We start from the raw sequence: 18,419 nt of genomic DNA on the forward strand, positions 1-18,419 counted from the left end.
CTCAGTGCTTAGATTGAAATGTCTTAGTTGTTCTCTTTCATTAAAGGTATACTATGCAGGATTTTCCTAAAGACAATGTATGTTTATGGGTGTGTGGCCCCACAGCGCTCAGGTGAGACACAGCTTTATAAAAAAGTAGTGATCAGCTATCAGAGCATAAACAGCAGGCATCCAGGAGCGCTGGAAAAAAACCCAAAAATATAGCGAGGCAAAAGGCTGGGATTGGCTTTTACTTTTACTTTTGCTGGGGAGCACAATCCTGCATAGTATACCTTTAGTTAGAGCCGGATAAAATCAGTCAAATTCAGACTTTGATTCAGATTTTGTGATTTGTAACTATAATTAAATTTGAGGTGAAGTGACTGAACTTACCTCTAAATGGAAAAAAAAACACTTGCCAAGCTTTGGTCACAGTTTTAAGACATACAATATATTTTATAGTATTTACATACCATACAGAGGGCATTCAGTCGCTGGCAATATCTCACATCACAAGTAAACATACAGAAATATGAGCAAGCAAACAGTTTCTCATTAACGTCCAAACCACTGACAGTTCAGCACAAACCACAGAACTGAGGTCACGGCTCAGCTCCCCAGCTTCAGGGACTCAAACCAGCTTTGTGTCTTCAGTCTGACGGAGTTTCTGTCTGCCTGAGCTCTAACCCACTGCTCCACTGGGGACTCTGCATTTATACAGCCTGAGAGAAAAACAGCAGGCGAAATGAGAGAAATACAGGCATGTAGAAAGAAAACAAAACGTTCTGTGTTGATTTACTTGTTGAAGGATTTAGTTAATTAACTATGGAGTGTGATGTCATGAAACATTATGGCTTACCGGTAACTGTGGTTTGGCTTTCAGTCGTGTTGTTTTCTACTCCATGCAGAACAACCTCTGGGCTGATATCCACAGACGCTCCACGGAGCTCCACCCCTGCTTTCAACGAGGAGGGGACACGCACACACACCGCTCCTGCGTACAACAGAAGGACAAGGGATAAACAAAGAATATGACTCGACAGGAAGAAAAACTGTGATTCATACGGTGAATAATCTTCTAATATTGTGTGTTTACCTTCCTCACTGTGGAGTTCGGCACTGCCACCGTCTCCCACATAGACATCAATGGCTCCGCTGTGAGAGGAGACCTTTAGCAAACTATTTGAACCATCTGCAAATCAAGGCAAATCCCAGTGTTTTGTTTTTTACAGCTACTGATAGAAACCATACATTAATCATTGTGCAATCAGAGGGTCAGCATGCTCACCAATAACTGTATCTCCAGACACGTTCTTCACTGTGGCGTTACCTTTGAATCAATGAAAGCAAAAGGTCAGTTTTAACTAATATAACTAGCTGTCAGGTTATTTTCACTCACTAGCAGGTAAATTACAACATTCAAAGCTCTAAGTGGAAAATTTGGCAAAGACAAACCCCCTATATCACATACTGTACAGATTATAAACCTGCATCACCGAAGATAACAACATAATTGTTTCCATATATTCTATGACAAGAGGTTCATCTGTATCAGGAAGAAATTAAAATTCTACATGTATCATGCATTCCCTTCTCCTCACTTCCCATCACAGTGCAGTTAGTGATAAAATCTCTACCTTCAAGACTTAGTAAAAACTAACCCCTGTTATACTTGCTCCAAAACAAACAAGGACAGAATTTGAGATAAACTGCAACCACATTGTGTTTAAATGGACTTAGTTCAGATCTGAGCCCAGAAATCATGACCTACCAATGCCCTGCTTTACAAACCAAGGTAACATAATGCAGCTGTGTGCCACAATGAGTCATCAGCAGTGGAGGTGTTTATTCTTTAATTAGGACCTACTGGCAGACTGAACTAATAGACACAGTTGGCAGATTAATGAAATGTTTCAGTTAATTTTAAAGGTCCACTGTGTAGCATTTAGGGGAGTATACTGGCAGAAATTGAATTTAATAAACATGTTTTCTTTAGTTTATAATCACCTGAAAATAAGAATCTGTGTGTTTGTGTCACCTTAGAATGAACCACTTATACCTACATTAGGAGCAGGTCTTCTTCCATTAAATCCTTCATTTTGCACCACCATGTTTCTACAGTAGCCCACAACAGACAAACTAAACACTGGCTGTAGGTAGGGTCATTTGTGTCTTCATGTAGGCCTACCTGTTTTAATCACTAGGGGTCTCATTTATAACGCAATATGTAGGATCCATACTAAAAATGTACATATGGGCAAAAACCAAAAATGACATACACCAAAAAATATTCGACGATTTCTACAATCAGGCTTCCACCTCATTATCTGCGTCGCCAATTTCTCGTCTGCAAAGTGTTCGTAAGCATGGGTCAAAGTCTGTATTTGTAGATGACAACTTTTGCGTGGGAAGTGGCGTACGCCTCTTCAGGCCTCAATTTGTGCATATGCAATGTTTATAAATGAGACCCCTGGTCTGTTTGTTTTGGAGAGGATGATACTTCTGTTCGATTTGGCTCCTTCTAAAAACCTCCTGAAAAATGAACACTGAAGGAATCCTGACTGAAAGTTCACACTTGGCACACAGGAGAAGTTTCAGCTGGTTGCACCCTGCAGTCATCATCTTTAGATGCCACTAAATCCTACACACTACTAGACCTTTAAGTGAAGGCCGCAGTATCTGAGATGAGTATGAGTGGATCGCCTATTAACCATAGGGTTTGTGGCTCTTCCTGTCAATATGCTGAAGTGTTCATACACAAGATGATGAACCCCAAATTGATGAAAACAATATGTTGTTTAGGACTTAAGTGTTTTTCTTCATTCTACATTTGAGTTTGGCTGCAGTACTAATAAACACACAAACAATGTCAATGACGAATAGATGCTGCTGTTTTCTCACCGTGTACGTGCCCCAGTTCTATTCTCCCAGAGTTGGAGGAGATGCAGGTGGACTCTGCGTAGATGGCTTTGACCTTCAGAGGGCCACATTCTGTTGAAACCTTCATTGTGGTGCCCTGAAGCTTCTTGACATCCACTTCCTGCAAAACAAACAACTAATTACTGCACAGGTCTGACGCCAGGTGATGTATGAGCTCACTGTGTCTGTTTTGTCTCTAAATCAGAGGTAAACCTCAAGGCTGTAAACACATTCACATACAGCCTGTACTCAGGCTGCTGCTGCCCCCTAATGACTGCTGAGAGTACTGTCTTACACTGTCTCCACTTGTGCTGATGTCCACATTGCCATGGATAGTGCCCACACCTGTAACGTGTCCTCCATGTGACTGGACCTCCACCTGATGACCCTGCGATACAACAAACAGTGAAATGTCAGTCTGAAACTACTGATAAAGCCTCTTTAATGAGTCTGAACACATCATCAACTCTACACCAACAGTGTAGTGCAGGGGTAAGCAACCTGTGGCTCTTGAGGTCCTCTCCAGTAGCTCCCTGTGGCTTTGACAAAAAACTACAAAAAAATGACTAATGGTTCTTGTTTTTTTTTTTTAACACTTTAATTTTCATTTCTCGATATTGGAGGCCTAAAGAAATTCTTACATTCTCCAACTGTAAAAATGTGACGCCTACATACTGAAGAACAAGAAGTTTAACATTTCAACAACTAAAATGTGCATAATACATCTACTAAGCCGCAAATCATATTTGAGCATTAAAATGAAAGTAACATAGTCAATATTAGCCCATACTAATAGTCTAAATGAGCATTTATATATATATATATATATATATATATACAGTACAGGCCAAAAGTTTGGACACACCTTCTCATTCAATGCGTTTTCTTTATTTTCATGACTATTTACATTGTAGATTCTCACTGAAGGCATCAAAACTATGAATGAACACATGTGGAGTTATGTACTTAACAAAAAAAGGTGAAATAACTGAAAACATGTTTTATATTCTAGTTTCTTCCAAATAGCCACCCTTTGCTCTGATTACTGCTTTGCACACTCTTGGCATTCTCTCCATGAGCTTCAAGAGGTAGTCACCTGAAATGGTTTCCACTTCACAGGTGTGCCTTATCAGGGTTAATTAGTGGAATTTCTTGCTTTATCAATGGGGTTGGGACCATCAGTTGTGTTGTGCAGAAGTCAGGTTAATACACAGCCGACAGCCCTATTGGACAACTGTTAAAATTCATATTATGGCAAGAACCAATCAGCTAACTAAAGAAAAACGAGTGGCCATCATTACTTTAAGAAATGAAGGCAGTCAGTCCGGAAAATTGCAAAAACTTTAAATGTGTCCCCAAGTGGAGTCGCAAAACCATCAAGCGCTACAACTAAACTGGCCCATGAGGACCGACCCAGGAAAGGAAGACCAAGAGTCACCTCTGCTTCTGAGGATAAGTTCATCCGAGTCACCAGCCTCAGAAATCGCAAGTTAACAGCAGCTCAGATCAGAGACCAGATGAATGCCACACAGAGTTCTAGCAGCAGACCCATCTCTAGAACAACTGTTAAGAAGAGACTGCGCGAATCAGGCCTTCATGGTCAAATAGCTGCTAGGAAACCACTGCTAAGGAGAGGCAACAAGCAGAAGAGATTTGTTTGGGCCAAGAAACACAAGGAATGGACATTAGACCAGTGGAAATCTGTGCTTTGGTCTGATGAGTCCAAATTTGAGATCTTTGGTTCCAACCGCCGTGTCTTTGTGAGACGCAGAAAAGGTGAACGGATGGATTCCACATGCCTGGTTCCCACTGTGAAGCATGGAGGAGGAGGTGTGATGGTGTGGGGGTGTTTTGCTGGTGACACTGTTGGGGATTTATTCAAAATTGAAGGCACACTGAACCAGCATGGCTACCACAGCATCCTGCAGCGACATGCCATCCCATCCGGTTTGCGTTTAGTTGGACAATCATTTATTTTTCAACAGGACAATGACCCCAAACACACCTCCAGGCTGTGTAAGGGCTATTTGACCAAGAAGGAGAGTGATGGAGTGCTGCGGCAAATGACCTGGCCTCCACAGTCACCGGACCTGAACCCAATGGAGATGGTTTGGGGTGAGCTGGACCGCAGAGTGAAGGCAAAGGGGCCAACAAGTGCTAAACACCTCTGGGAACTCCTTCAAGACTGTTGGAAAACCATTTCAGGTGACTACCTCTTGAAGCTCATGGAGAGAATGCCAAGAGTGTGCAAAGCAGTAATCAGAGCAAAGGGTGGCTATTTTGAAGAAACTAGAATATAAAACATGTTTTCAGTTATTTCACCTTTTTTTGTTAAGTACATAACTCCACATGTGTTCATTCATAGTTTTGATGCCTTCAGTAAGAATCTACAATGTAAATAGTCATGAAAATAAAGAAAACGCATTGAATGAGAAGGTGTGTCCAAACTTTTGGCCTGTACTGTAAGATTGTAGGTCTTTTATACACTCACAGACTTAAAGCATATGTGCATGGGTAACCTGCCTAGGATGGTCTTGTACATTACAGTATACCAGTGCTGCATCCTGTGTAGAGCAAGTGAAGACCATCTGACCAGACTGTACAATGTGAAGTGAAGAGTCCTACAGCCTGAGTTTGAAATTTGTCTCAGAACACTTTGATAAAGTGGGTCAAGTTTGGCCTGAGTAGTGAGACAAGCAAATCTGCTCATGTTTATGCTGCCATGCCACCACCTACCTTGACAGAGTGCAGCAGACAGTTTCCCTTCTCTGTTTTCACTTTGCAGATATCACACTCCATTTTCTTCACTTGCACGTTGCCTTTTCCTTGAGCAGTAATGAAGACATCTGACAAAAGGAGACACCAGAGGACAGAGACAGGGTCATGACAACTGCTGAAAAAAATATGAGGACATTTGAAAGCACCATACGGATCAATGATGGACCCTACTGTAGACATTCAAGACTGCATTGGTGGAATGTTACTGAGTACGTTTACTGTACTTAAGTGTAAATTCAAGGTACTTGTACTTTACATGAGTATTTAAATTTTATGGAAATAGACAGATATTTCTACTCCACTACATGGGGGAAATGTTGTACTTCTTACTTATCTGCATTTGTCTTGCATCTTAAATTAGTTTTCAGATTACAGTTTTTAATCTGCTTTCTGTCAAGTAAAAACCACGAATCTCCACATGTGCAGATGCAGAAATGCTCCTTTATGTGTTGAGGAAATTCTACGACTACTTAAGCTAAATAACCTCCTCAAACCCCCTCTTGGATCAGCTGGAAAACGCATAGTCACAAAGCTGAAACAAAGGCTTTTTTTCTGACACCATCAAAACATAATGATCTTATAGAATATGATGCATTGCTGTAGGTAACACTGACAGGGAACGCTTTACTGCAGAATGAATACTTTTACTTATAAAACTTTGAGTTGGGGAGACTGGGTAGGGTTGTAAAACAGGATGTTTGTAACAGCACAACTTTTGCCAAGAAGGGATGATCTATGAGTCATATAATAAATTATTGTATGACTACTTCCTTCCTGGCCTTGCATATAAAATTTAGTGAAGAGATGTGAAGATTTTACAGCCCAATACGGATTTTCAGCTATAAGAGTAATAATTTGGACCAACTTTGGTAGTACTGATACTGTTGAAATTAGAATTATGTAACTTGTATTAGATTAGAGAGTAGTCTCTTAGGTAAAATGTGAGGTGTTTCATCTTTGCTCATCTTAAACCACAATGCTGCAACAGCTCTCTGAATAATAGCTGATGGTTGGTAATGACTTGAAGTGTTACAACTAACCCCAATGACAACTGAACACATTTTATCTACTTATCCTACTCCTTTTTGCAGCAGGCAAGAAGAGTTGGTGAAAAATCTGACAGGGCTGTCCTGCTTGCACATGCACTGAAATCTGCATCAGATGAGGTGAGGTAGGGAAAGACAGAAGGGTCTGTCTCCTATCTGCCATGTGACACTGAGCAGATAGAGCCTGCTGCAAGACATTACAAGACCTAAGAGAAAGAGGATCAACACAGCTGCTCTACGTGGGCTATCCTAGCTCTTAAATAGTCTTCAATGTGCAGCAAGAGGATGTCTTGACTGGTGACTTGACTACGGTAGCAGCAGACTTGTATTGTGGACTCACTCCATGTGAGGCACTAAGCCTCTGACAGGAACAGGTTAGCAAGTTAGACCTTAGTAGGACTTGGTAATTAATGAATGTATCCATTGTTTAATTTTTAATTCTTCACTCTTATTGTTAGAAGTTACCCTGACAGTGGGACAGGTTGTAATAATTGAACTCCTTGTATTTGATACCAGTTAGTGAGTTGTGTGAAATAGTTGGAGAATTGGAAACATTGCTATTAGTACTTGACAAATAAGGGGATTTTGTGTTAAAATTTGAGGGTAGTAAAACAAAAATTAAACAAGTTACAGGTGCTGAGACATAAAGTGGTACACCCATACCCAGTCTCCCTACATTTACCTAATAGCACTTAAATACTTTTACCTTCGTGAGATTTTGAATTGATATCAAATAATGGATTCTGTGAAATAGTTGTAGAAGTGGAAACATTGCTATTAGTACTTGACAAATAAGGGTACATTGTGTCAAAATTTCAGGGTAGTAAAACTAAAATTAAGCAAGTTATAGATGCTGAGACAAAAAGTAGTACCAACCATATGCAGTCTCCTCTACATTTTGCTAATAGTACTTACATACTTTTAACTTAGTGAGGTTTTGAATTAATATTGAATAATGAATTCTGTGAAACTGTTGGAGAATTGGAAACATTGCTATTAGAACTTGACAAATAAGGGTACTTTGTGTCAAAATTTGAGGGTAGTAAAACTGAAATTAATAAAGTTATAGGTGCTGAAATAAAAAGTGGTACAACCATAAGCAGTCTCCCCAACACTTGATGATACCGCATACATACTTTTACTTCAGTCAGGTGTAGTGGAGTATTTTCAGTGTGGTATTAGTAGCCAACAATAGTAAAGAATTAGAAAGGTCATTTTCATCCATAACTGCATCATCATCATCATCATCATCATTAGTAGGAGACACTCACTACTTTTGATAGGTGCAGTCAGATCAATAGACACACTGCTGTTGATCCTCTCAGCTGAAATGAGCAGCTCTTTGCTCTGGTCATCATAGTGGACGTGTAAGTGATCCAGACAGACCTCCTGCTCGATGTCTGTCCCGTAAACTGTGATGAAGGCTCGGTCAGCCTCAGGGAAGGCGTGCGGGTCCAGCGGCTGGATGGAGATGCTGCAGCCCAGCTGTGCCCGCACCGTGCTGAAGGGACTCACCGCCAGGGACCACCGCTTCAGAGGCTGGTTCACCTCCTCCTGTGCTGGAGACCTCACAGAGGCAGAGATGGAGAAGAACCGTGAAGCATGCAGAGGGCAGTGAGGGGTCACGGGTGTCCTGGCACCGACTGTGAGGGACCAGCAGCGGAGGAGTCCGACACATCCCCGCCGACCTGCTGAGCTCCAAGACATCTCTGTCACCTCCCGGTAAACCAGTTCATTCACACCTCACACTGCTGCTGATACTACTAATACACAACTCAACTACCGAGCTGAACAACCTGCCATTCAGTCAACAGGAACTGTCACCACGCTGTCAAACCTATTATACTGTTAACGTGAGACTCATACTTCCAGTGCGAGATTTCAGAATAAAAGCGTCATCTACAAGTCACAAGCTGACTGAAAACGTTTTCAACAGCTCTCAGCGTTTTCTTCAGCTTTGGTATGATATTAATTTCTCTAACCAATAAAACAATATATTTAAACGGGAAATGATAATACATAAAGAAGGTCACACAATAAAAAAAATAAACACGCAGCATCTAAGTACAATGGTGAGTTGTAGTGAGAATAGTAATGAAGCACCTTTGGTAAAATTATACGTTGATACTAAAGTATATATTTAAAGCAGGAGTTATGTAAATGTTAACACTTATTTCACAAGTCTAACTATACATTTTACACCAGAGATGCTCAACTTGCTTTGCCCAGAGGCCACTCTTGTAAAATGACAAGAGGCCAGGGGCCATTTAATAAACAAACAAACATTAATAATTAATATATAAATAGTAAGCCCAGACCTCTGTCAGGGGGTCCAAGGATTTTAATTTATTTTGTTCTTATTTTTATCTATTTATTTGTATGTTTGTGTGTTTGTTTATGTATTCATTTATGTATTCATTCATTGACAAAAGCTCCATCTTTATTCTTTTTATTCACTCTGGCACTTTATAAACTTTAAATGTATGAACCAAAATTGTCAGTATTAACTTATTAATTTTCATTATGAATTATGAAATGGTTGGCGGGCCACCAGACACCCTACTGAGGACCTGATTTGGCCTGTTTGCAGTAAGTTGAGTATCACTATTTTACACTATACTCATATAGTTATTCTAAAGACATGATACATTTAAAAAAATATTTCATGGTGATCTATGGCTTTGTTGTAATTTCTGTGATGAAGATTTTTATCTATTTATTTATTTTATTTGTTGCAATTGTTTTTTTAATGACCAGATTGACCTGCTTGGGGCCCCCAGAAATTACAATAAACTGTTCGGCCTCTGTTAGTCCCCAAATACATCCCAGTCATTCTGTGCAGGTGTGTTCTGGTCCCAGATTTGCTGAGAATTAAACAGAAACTTATTACATGTGCAACATGTAAGCACAGCACAAAAATAAAGGACTCAAACCTAAATTTTGACTGAATGATCCTTTTCAAGATTCAAAATGAATGCAGAGCCCACTGCATGTTATCTGATATTGTGCTTTAATGGTACATATCCTAAATAACTGTTAAATTGAAGTTGCACAAATCATTTCGCAAAATGACACACATTAGGCCTAGAACTTTTAGGGGCCCCAGGACAGTTGCCTGGCTAACGCGGTTGATACTACACATTGCAAGTACTGAGGAGAACTCTCACTTTAGACTGAAACAATGAGCTAAAGAGCTAATACCAGCAGCTCGCACTATCCCTCAGAGTTTTGTGTTCTCTTATATTGAAGGGAAAATATTTTACTTCCGGTTTTAGTCTGCGTTACTTCAACTTGACAAGCCGGATACACAGTCTTGTGTAAACTTAGCACCGCCCCTCTTTAAGTCTTGTCCAATCAGTAAACCTGGATAAACACGTCACATGTATGGTTCTATTCGCAAAGGCTGTAGGGAGCTTGAGTCCTCGCGTCCAAAATTGTAGCCTGCTGCGTGGGCCAGACTTAAGTAACATCAGTCATATAAATCTGATGGGTCGCATGTCTCTGAGGAGTCTGTGGTTGCTTCTTTGTGGAAAATGTGGGTTTAACTCAACGTGTTATTGAATCTATAGGTTATTTTACTTTAGTTTGCAGATAACTTGAACAGAAATAAGGAGAAACAAAAGGAAATCCATATTCACATAGGTTATTCATCAATTTTATTTATCTCAACAAAACAATCTTAATTCTAAAACATCCCATACAGCTTCAATCAACCATCAACTGGCTTTCCAGTACTGTAATAATAAAAATATCATTCTCTGTTGCCACATACCCGTCAGATTCACCAAAAAATAACTCTTCACAAGAGAATTTACCTCTCCTGTCATTAAACAAAGTCCATTCAACAAAGAGACATACTAGGGACTGTTTGTTACTTGTGAGAGGAGAGCAGGTGGGTAGGGGTATACAAATTTAAATGGTTGTATTTTTGCTTTATTTTTTTAATGGCATAGGCATGTTTTATTTTAAAAATCACAGAAATTACACCATTTATCATAGTCAGAAACTGTAAAAACAGAAATTATCATCGGATTTTGACACAATGTGTGCAACAACCTCTTTCAACAGAAAAAAAACAGGACCAAATCTAATTTTAAAATAGTGATATTTCATCAAAATCACTTTATGCTACGTTTCATTTAAAATTTGGCCAAAAATAAACATTTGCATGAACAAGCTTGAGAAACTGAGGCTTTTTTCAACTCCAGGATTTTATCTTTAATTTCTAACTTTTAAACATCAAAGGTGAGGTTTTAAAAAACTAATAACTTATTTATGGTGGAGGGAGGGTCGTGCATTTTCCGCCAGTCACTGAGGGAGGCTCATGGGAAAATATTTGTAGCTTCGGGGAGGGTAAAAAAAAAAAGTCACACCCCAGCCACCCCCTCCTCTGATAAATAAAGAACAGTCCCTTAATATTAAAGGTTATTAAAAAGATACTTCGTAATTATGACCGTAACGTTTATGACTATGTACACCCTCAGTTATTGTCATATCATCCTGTAGGCCTTAATTTTTTTTTATTTTATTTTTTTTTTTTAATCAGTATTGCAGAACCAAACGCCACAAGGCGGCAGCATTGTGTTTATAGTATAACAGTTGTGGAGGGTATGCTGGGTTTATTGAACTATAATGAGCATCTCAAGAGTTTATTGTTGAAGTTGGTAGTCGGACCCTTTGAGTCTCAGCTCATGGTGCAAAGCCCTTTGGACGGATCATCATCCTGACCTTTTTAAAAGACTGTCTGTCATTGGTGGGGTAAAACTCTGTAGATATGTTGTGCCATGTCCCCCAGTAGATCCCGTCCCGGACTCCCTTGTACCTCCCCGCATAGTACTTCCCGTTGAGGTTTGCAGCCAAGCAGGCATCAAACCACCAGCCGGAGCTGTAGTAGGCCCCGCAGTTCCCGGATGGATAGCGGTCGTTGTCTCTGTCCGGCGTGGTGAACGCCCTGTTGTTGTGGTCGTACTGCTTACTGAAGCGGAGAGCATCACCTGCAGTGCCAGAGTAACCACCCACTGACAGCCTGTAGCGCAGCCGCTCACTCGCCACCCTGAAGTGCTCATACTCTGCATACTCCATCACCCCTTCAAAGTCCTCCAGCTCCACCCGCAGCACCATGTCCCTGTCCCGGGTCAGCAGGTGGATCATGTTGTTGCCCAGCCAGAACTCCCCTCCGTCCAGCTCCCCGAAGCCTGCTCGGTACTCAGCCCAGGTGCGGTTGAAGCTCACGCTGCCGTCCTGCCGGCGCTGCAGGAGCGTCCACCCTCCTCCATTCAGCTCCATGTCACAGAGGACTGGGAAGCTTCTGCTGCGGAGGTCAGGGGTCACCAGGTACACTCTGCTTCTTGTCTCTCCCCTGAGCAGGTGGTCGGAGCAGTCTCTCGGCATAGTAACTGCAGATAAGGAAATCACAATGACTTATTAGCAGCTGTCTCTGAAAAATCTTCCAAGCCAAAACATGCCTTCCAACATTTAACCAAAGTCTGCTTCTTCTCATATCTTTCAGGTGATAATATCATCGTGCAGCTGTGGTGCAGCCGTGAAATGCGTTAGGAGAGGTCACAAGGGCATCAGGTCAGGGCAAAGCTGTTTTTCCACCATTAAATATTTAGTGTTTTTCAGGAATTCCAAGGTGGGCCTCCACAGTAGAGATACACAAACTGTATTGAGAGATAGAAATGCAATATTTAAAATGTGTAACTGTAAAATAGCAACAGTATTTGTGATTGATTTGATAAATAAACACAAATATCAGTATGCTAGAATCTGTAAAGAAGATTTTCACCTGTTGCATGATAAGCAGACTGTCGTTATTAATTCATACGCAGCTGCTGAACTCAAAGGCTAAACTAAAGAATCCATTAGATTGATTCAATGCCATATTATTTGCTTACTGTGAGCCACACACCGAAGGATGTTTTAAAGCTGTTACTCTACACATAGTTGTGGTTTTTAATCATGACACCCGCTGGGACACACAAACATTTTGCACGCATATGCAAATTCCTCATTTAGCCACGATGCATGGCATAAAGATGATCTCAGACCACATAAATTATATCATAACTGTAGGTGTAGACAGCAGAGGGATGGAGGGGAAATGTCCTCCTATATATTTAGAACATATGCACAGGAGAGAACTTTTATTTTGACAATACTTAAGACAATACCACCATAAATTGATGCAAAAAATGCATAAAATGGTGCATAATTATCACCAGAATGCAGGAAATTAAGTGTCTGATGCTTGTTTCATATGTGGCCCTCCCAGTGTTGATTTTCATCATACATTTATATGAGGATCATTAGTGCTTACCGTGTGGTCCTCTTATTTAAAATCCTTTTAGCTCAGGTCATACCACTTTGCCGAGTGAGTAATACAATTATAATCCCCCAGATACTAATCCACAATACTTTTCTCTTGTTATTATGATGTAATGTCAACAAAAGACAATGGATTTTTATGGGGTTGGTTGTAAATTTCACTATGACGTTGCACATGCCTCCATTTCTCTCACTCTTCATTTTTAATTCCTCTGCGTGCAGTGAATATTAAAACATTTCTTTGAGTTGGCTGTTGGAACAAAGCAGCTATTACAGTATTATACATTGTGGTGCTAATCAATGCTGTCTCTCAAAGCAGGCTAATAATTACATGCTGGCTGTATCAATAACAACAACAATCTCTGCATAAAGTTACCCTTTATATGTGGAAATTCATACATGCATTAAAAAACAAAATAGACTGAGCAATAAAATATCACTTGCCTTTAGACGGTTTCACTGCTGGTACTTTATTTTCAGGTCTGCTGCCTCCTTTGTTGTCTCCCAGGTGCTCTTTTGGACGCCTGTCCGGTGGCCTTCCATTTGGAGTCAGGCTGTTGTTGAGGAAAGCGGCCACCTGGTTGATTTTCACACGCAGCTCTCGTGCACTGGGAGTGGAAGACTCCACAGCTGGGGGCTCGGGGCCAGAGGTGGCAGGGGTTGTTGACCTGAGGTCAGGGCTGATTGTGGAGGTAGTTTGGGCACTGCGTGTAGGGACTGGAATCATCATTTTGTCTGGATATGGAGTTTGTGTGGGTGCTGCTACCTCCACACTGTGGAGTAAGCTGGAGTCAGTATTAGATGCTAGATTTGGCTTTGTGGATTTTGGACTTGTGCTAGGGATAACACTTGGGAGGATCCCATGGATGATTTTGTTTGGTTTTGTTGTCATTGGGATCGATGGTGGTTGACTGGCTGTTTGTGGCCTCAGATCAGACGTAATCCTGCTGTTTGGGCTCATCGTGAAGCCTTCAGAGAGAGTGTGAGGGCGAGGGAAGGGTCCAGTCTCCAGGCTGTTGGAGGTCTTTGGACCCGCAGTGATAGTTTTCATCGTGCTGGGACTGAACTCTGTGACCCCCGGAGCATGAGTGACTTCACCAATCTGTGTTGCAGGGCCTGGTGCAGGTGGCATGTCAGTTTGAAAGGCTTGGATGTTGTTTGAATCAGTCCCGCTGATTTGAAGGGGATCTACGTCTGTTTTGGTCTTTGGACTTGGCTCTAGTTGCACTGCTGGTTTTGGCCTTTGAAGGGGTGTTGCTCCTGGCCTGAGTGTAGGTCTGGTTGGTGGCCTGTGTCTGGGTGGAGGCCTCGGTTTGGATGTTTTGTTAGATTGTGCTTCAGGAATTTCATCACGCACGGATTTGGGGTTAAGGTCAGGCATTTGGACAGGCCGAGGCGTTCTAATACCTTGATTGGTTTGTGGAGGTTTAGGCTTCATGTTTGGTTTCGTCTTTTGGCCTGTTACAAGCTCTGGATGTTTTTGGTTGGGTTTTGGCCTTTGGTTTGTTTTAGGAAATTTCTGGCTAGGTTTAGGGTTTTGATCAGGGCGTTTGATTGGGCCACGATCAGGTGTGAGCTTTTGTCCAGGTGTTGAGTCTTTGACAGATTTAGGATTTTCATCAGACTTTTCCTTTAATTCTGTTTGAGGCTTTTGGTTAGATTTTGGTGTGAAGCTAGTTGGTTCACTAGTTTCGGGGTCAGGCTCTTGGTCAGGTGTGAAATACTGGTTTATCGCAGACCCTCGTTCAGGTTTAGGCTTTTGGTTAGACATTGGTGTGAAGCCAGTTGGTTCACTTGTTTCAGGTTCAGGCTCTTGGTCAGGTGTAAAATATTGGTCTATTGTAGACCCTTGATCGGGTTTAAGCTTTTGGTCAGGTTTAGGCTTTTGGTTAGATTTGGGTGTGAAGCTAGTTGGTTCACTTGTTTCAGGTTCAGGCTCTTGCTCAGGTGTGAAATACTGGTTTATCCTAGACCCTTGATCAGGTTTAAGCTTTTGGTTAGATTTTGGTGTGAAGCTAGTTGGTTCACTTGTTTCAGGTTCAGGCTCTTGGTCAGGTGTGAAATACTGATTTATCCTAGACCCTTGATCAGGTTTAAGCTTTTGGTTAGATTTTGGTGTGAAGCTAGTTGGTTCACTTGTTTCAGGTTCAGGCTCTTGCTCAGGTGTGAAATACTGGTTTATCCTAGACCCTTGATCAGGTTTAGGCTTTTGGTTAGATTTGGGTGTGGACCTAGTTGGTTCACTTGTTTCAGGTTCAGGCTCTTGGTCAGGTGTAAAATATTGGTCTATTGCAGACCCTTGATCGGGTTTAAGCTTTTGGTCAGGTTTAGGCTTTTGGTTAGATTTGGGTGTGAAGCTAGTTGGTTCACTTGTTTCAGGTTCAGGCTCTTGCTCAGGTGTGAAATACTGGTTTATCCTAGACCCTTGATCAGGTTTAGGCTTTTGGTTAGATTTGGGTGTGAAGCTAGTTGGTTCACTTGTTTCAGGTTCAGGCTCTTGCTCAGGTGTGAAATACTGATTTATCCTAGACCCTTGATCAGGTTTAAGCTTTTGGTTAGATTTTGGTGTGAAGCTAGTTGGTTCACTTGTTTCAGGTTCAGGCTCTTGCTCAGGTGTGAAATACTGGTTTATCCTAGACCCTTGATCAGGTTTAGGCTTTTGGTTAGATTTTGGTGTGAAGCTAGTTGGTTCACTTGTTTCAGGTTCAGGCTCTTGCTCAGGTGTGAAATACTGGTTTATCCTAGACCCTTGATCAGGTTTAGGCTTTTCTTCAACTTTCGGCTTCTTGTGAGGTTTTTGAGTTTGGTCAAGTTTGTCAGTTGTCAGAGGATGATCTGGCTTTTTCCCAGGTTTTGAGGGTTTAGTAATAATTGGTTTTTCAACAGATTCAGTCTCTCGGTCAGTTCGAGGGTCTTTGCCAGAACCAGTTGCATTTACAGTTTGAGGTCTTTGATGAGGTGCAGGTCTGTGAACAGGAGGCATAGCCTTTTGATGAGTTTTTGGCTTCTGCACAGGTAACTGGCTTTGATCAGTTGTATGTTCTTGGTCATGTTTAGGTATTTTATTGTTTTTCAGATTTTGATCAGTCTCTAAATGATCAGGTCGAGGTCTTTGGTCAGGTTTTGGGACCTGGACTCGTTTAGGGTCTTTGCCAGGTTTAGATTTTCGCTCAGTTGTGGGTTTCTGGTGGGAAGGCTTCTGCTTTTGGTCATGTTTTGTTTTTCTGTCAGGCAAAGGGGCTCCGCCAGGTTTACGGTCATTCTTTGGATTTTTTAGTTTTTGGTCTGCGTCAGGCTTAATTGCTGGTTTATGCTTTTCACCAGGCTTTGGTCCTCGGCCTGGTGGAGGTTTCATGCCAGTCTTAGTGTTTGAGCTGATGTTCTTTTTAGCTGTCCAACGGCCGCGGTCTGCGACTCCTGGAAATGTAGTTGTGTATAAATTCTGACGAGGAGTTATAGTTGCCGTAGTCAAGCTAACTCGACCCTGGAAGCCTGCCCCAGGTCTTGCACGGGTTGTAGAGGTGAACCCATCAGTGGCTCTGGTAATCTGTTGTCCAGGACCACCCAACGTGTTTATTGTGGCTGTTGTTGTTGGCATACTTGTGGTCCTAAAGCCTTCCTTTCCATCAGGGCGCGGCTGTTCAGAAATGCCAGCTGCTCCAAGGCCTGCGCTTTGAGTTGGTAGTCCATCATCAACTATTGTCATCCCTTGATTGGCATCTGTGACCAAATGTGAAGTCGGGCTGGACAAAGGAGGAGATGGAAGAAATGATGTAAAGGTTGTAGCTTCGTTTGAGTCCATGGAGTCGTGCCCTGGAGTTAAACTAATGATGGGGTGAGGAGTCGGACTGATTGAAACAAAGTCTGTCCTCTCAGTTGCCTTGCTGGATGCTAATTCTCCATCACTGTCCCTCTGCACACTCTGGACCGTTTTTTCTCTCTCTGTTTTGATCTCTCTTCCTGCCTCCCCGTCCTCCTCCTCCCCCTCTTTTATAGTCTCTTTTTCTGCACGCCCGATGCTTTCAGTCTGTTTTGGTTTCTCATTATTTCGCTCCACTTTTATTCCCTTTTCCATTTCCTTTTTCCTCTCCTCCCCATGCTGCTTTCGCTCCTTATTTGTATGCTCATCATGGTCCTCGGACATCTTTATTCCATCACTGCCCCTGTCTGCTTCAGTTTGGGTCTTTTTCCCTGTTTCCTTTGTTTCATGTTGCCTCACGTGATGGTCACTTTCTTCTGTCTTCTCCTTATTTTTTACATTACTCGTAATCTCCCTCTCTTTTCCACTCTCCAACTTATCTTCTGGATCTCGCTTTGAATTCCCTTTTCCATCTTTGTCCTTATTTCTGTCTGTCTCTATCTCCTTGTTATTCTTTTCAACAACATTTTTGTTGATAATATCCACTGTCCTCTCATTTCCACCAGCCGTTTGCACCTTTGCCTGCCCTAATTTGTCCTTTCCTTTTGCCCCTTCTGTTTTAGTTTTTCCATAATTTTCTGACATTTCTTTTAGGGTTTCTTCCCTCTCATTTTCTTTTACGACCCCTTTATCGCTCCCTCTCTCTGCTTCCCATTTCTTTCTGTCTTTCTCTTCCAAAATTGTTCTTTTTTCTGAATCAGTGTCACCGTCCCCCTCCGTAATCTTTTCTGCTTTAACCCTGTCTGTCCCACACTGTGGACCAAACTCTTTCGGCCTGTCAGGTTTTCTCTCATTCAGCCAGTTCCTCTCATCCTCATGTCTATCCGTACCCTCATTCAGCTTTTCATGCTGTCTCTCTCTTTGCCTTCCACACTCTCTCTCAGTTTGGCTTACTGTACAATCTGCACACATCTTCCTCAGTTGGTCCACGTTGTCCTTCAGCTTCTGCAAATCCTTCACGATCTGCTCCAGCTCTCTGAGCTGGTTTGGCAAATGGAGAGTCAGCGGCGGCAGACTGAATAGGTATGGACACGTGTTCTCATCCTGTCCATGTCTGCACAGCCCCTCAGGTCTCAAAGTTGCAGTGCAGGGCCCAAATCCATGATCCCCCAGGACGTTTCCTTCATCAGAGTCTGTTGTGGTCCAAGACAGGGTCGAGAAAGCCAGCAGGATCCCACATACGCGCAGTGCTGTTAACCTCATTGCGTCCTGAGAGTAAAGAATAAAGGAGAGGAGGGAGAGAGTGTAAAAACGACCCACCTCAGTTTGAGACAGTGACAGTGAGAGGAGGAGGCAAGGTGGGAGGGAGAAGAGGAAGGAGGGGGAACTGATGGAGCTGTTCAGTGGAAAGTGAGTCTGGGAGAGAAATGAGGAGCGAGAAGCTTTGAGAAGCAAACAGGTGAAAAAAAACACACAGCGGGAGAAGGGGATTGTTTGGATGTACTTCTTAT

At 42.0% G+C, this 18,419-nt stretch overlaps 2 protein-coding genes across 2 annotated transcripts; both read right to left on the reverse strand.

The window, feature by feature from the left end:
• Positions 1-410: 410 nt before the first annotated feature.
• On the reverse strand, positions 411-8,540 carry fam185a (family with sequence similarity 185 member A). Its single transcript, XM_049574661.1, has 8 exons — positions 7,994-8,540; positions 5,635-5,744; positions 3,194-3,286; positions 2,881-3,019; positions 1,268-1,309; positions 1,076-1,171; positions 839-973; positions 411-701 (listed from the first exon to the last, which is right to left on the reverse strand). The coding sequence occupies exons 1-8, from the start codon at positions 8,427-8,429 to the stop codon at positions 589-591; spliced, it is 1,164 nt and encodes a 387-aa protein (XP_049430618.1). The 5' UTR covers positions 8,430-8,540; the 3' UTR covers positions 411-588.
• Positions 8,541-10,392: 1,852 nt separating this feature from the next.
• Positions 10,393-18,183, reverse strand: LOC125887663 (proline-rich protein 36-like). The gene is made up of 2 exons (XM_049574653.1): positions 13,494-18,183; positions 10,393-12,118 (listed from the first exon to the last, which is right to left on the reverse strand). Exons 1-2 carry the CDS (start codon positions 18,169-18,171, stop codon positions 11,412-11,414), a joined length of 5,385 nt encoding a protein of 1,794 aa, XP_049430610.1. The 5' UTR covers positions 18,172-18,183; the 3' UTR covers positions 10,393-11,411.
• Positions 18,184-18,419: the final 236 nt, after the last annotated feature.

This window comes from Epinephelus fuscoguttatus, linkage group LG4 (assembly GCF_011397635.1).
Source record: "Epinephelus fuscoguttatus linkage group LG4, E.fuscoguttatus.final_Chr_v1".
NCBI classification, from domain to species: domain Eukaryota; kingdom Metazoa; phylum Chordata; class Actinopteri; order Perciformes; family Serranidae; genus Epinephelus; species Epinephelus fuscoguttatus.

Excerpts from the sequence above, each read along its gene's own strand:
- fam185a (XM_049574661.1), bottom strand. The coding sequence starts at position 8,429 with ATGTCTTGGAGCTCAGCAGGTCGGCGGGGATGTGTCGGACTCCTCCGC. Across the intron at positions 3,287-5,634 it reads GTCTGCTGCACTCTGTCAAG|GGTCATCAGGTGGAGGTCCA; the intron begins GTAGGTGGTGGC and ends GTTGTATCGCAG. Across the intron at positions 974-1,075 it reads CGAACTCCACAGTGAGGAAG|GAGCGGTGTGTGTGCGTGTC; the intron begins GTAAACACACAA and ends TGTTGTACGCAG.
- LOC125887663 (XM_049574653.1), bottom strand. The coding sequence starts at position 18,171 with ATGAGGTTAACAGCACTGCGCGTATGTGGGATCCTGCTGGCTTTCTCG. Across the intron at positions 12,119-13,493 it reads AGCAGTGAAACCGTCTAAAG|TTACTATGCCGAGAGACTGC; the intron begins GCAAGTGATATT and ends CCTTATCTGCAG.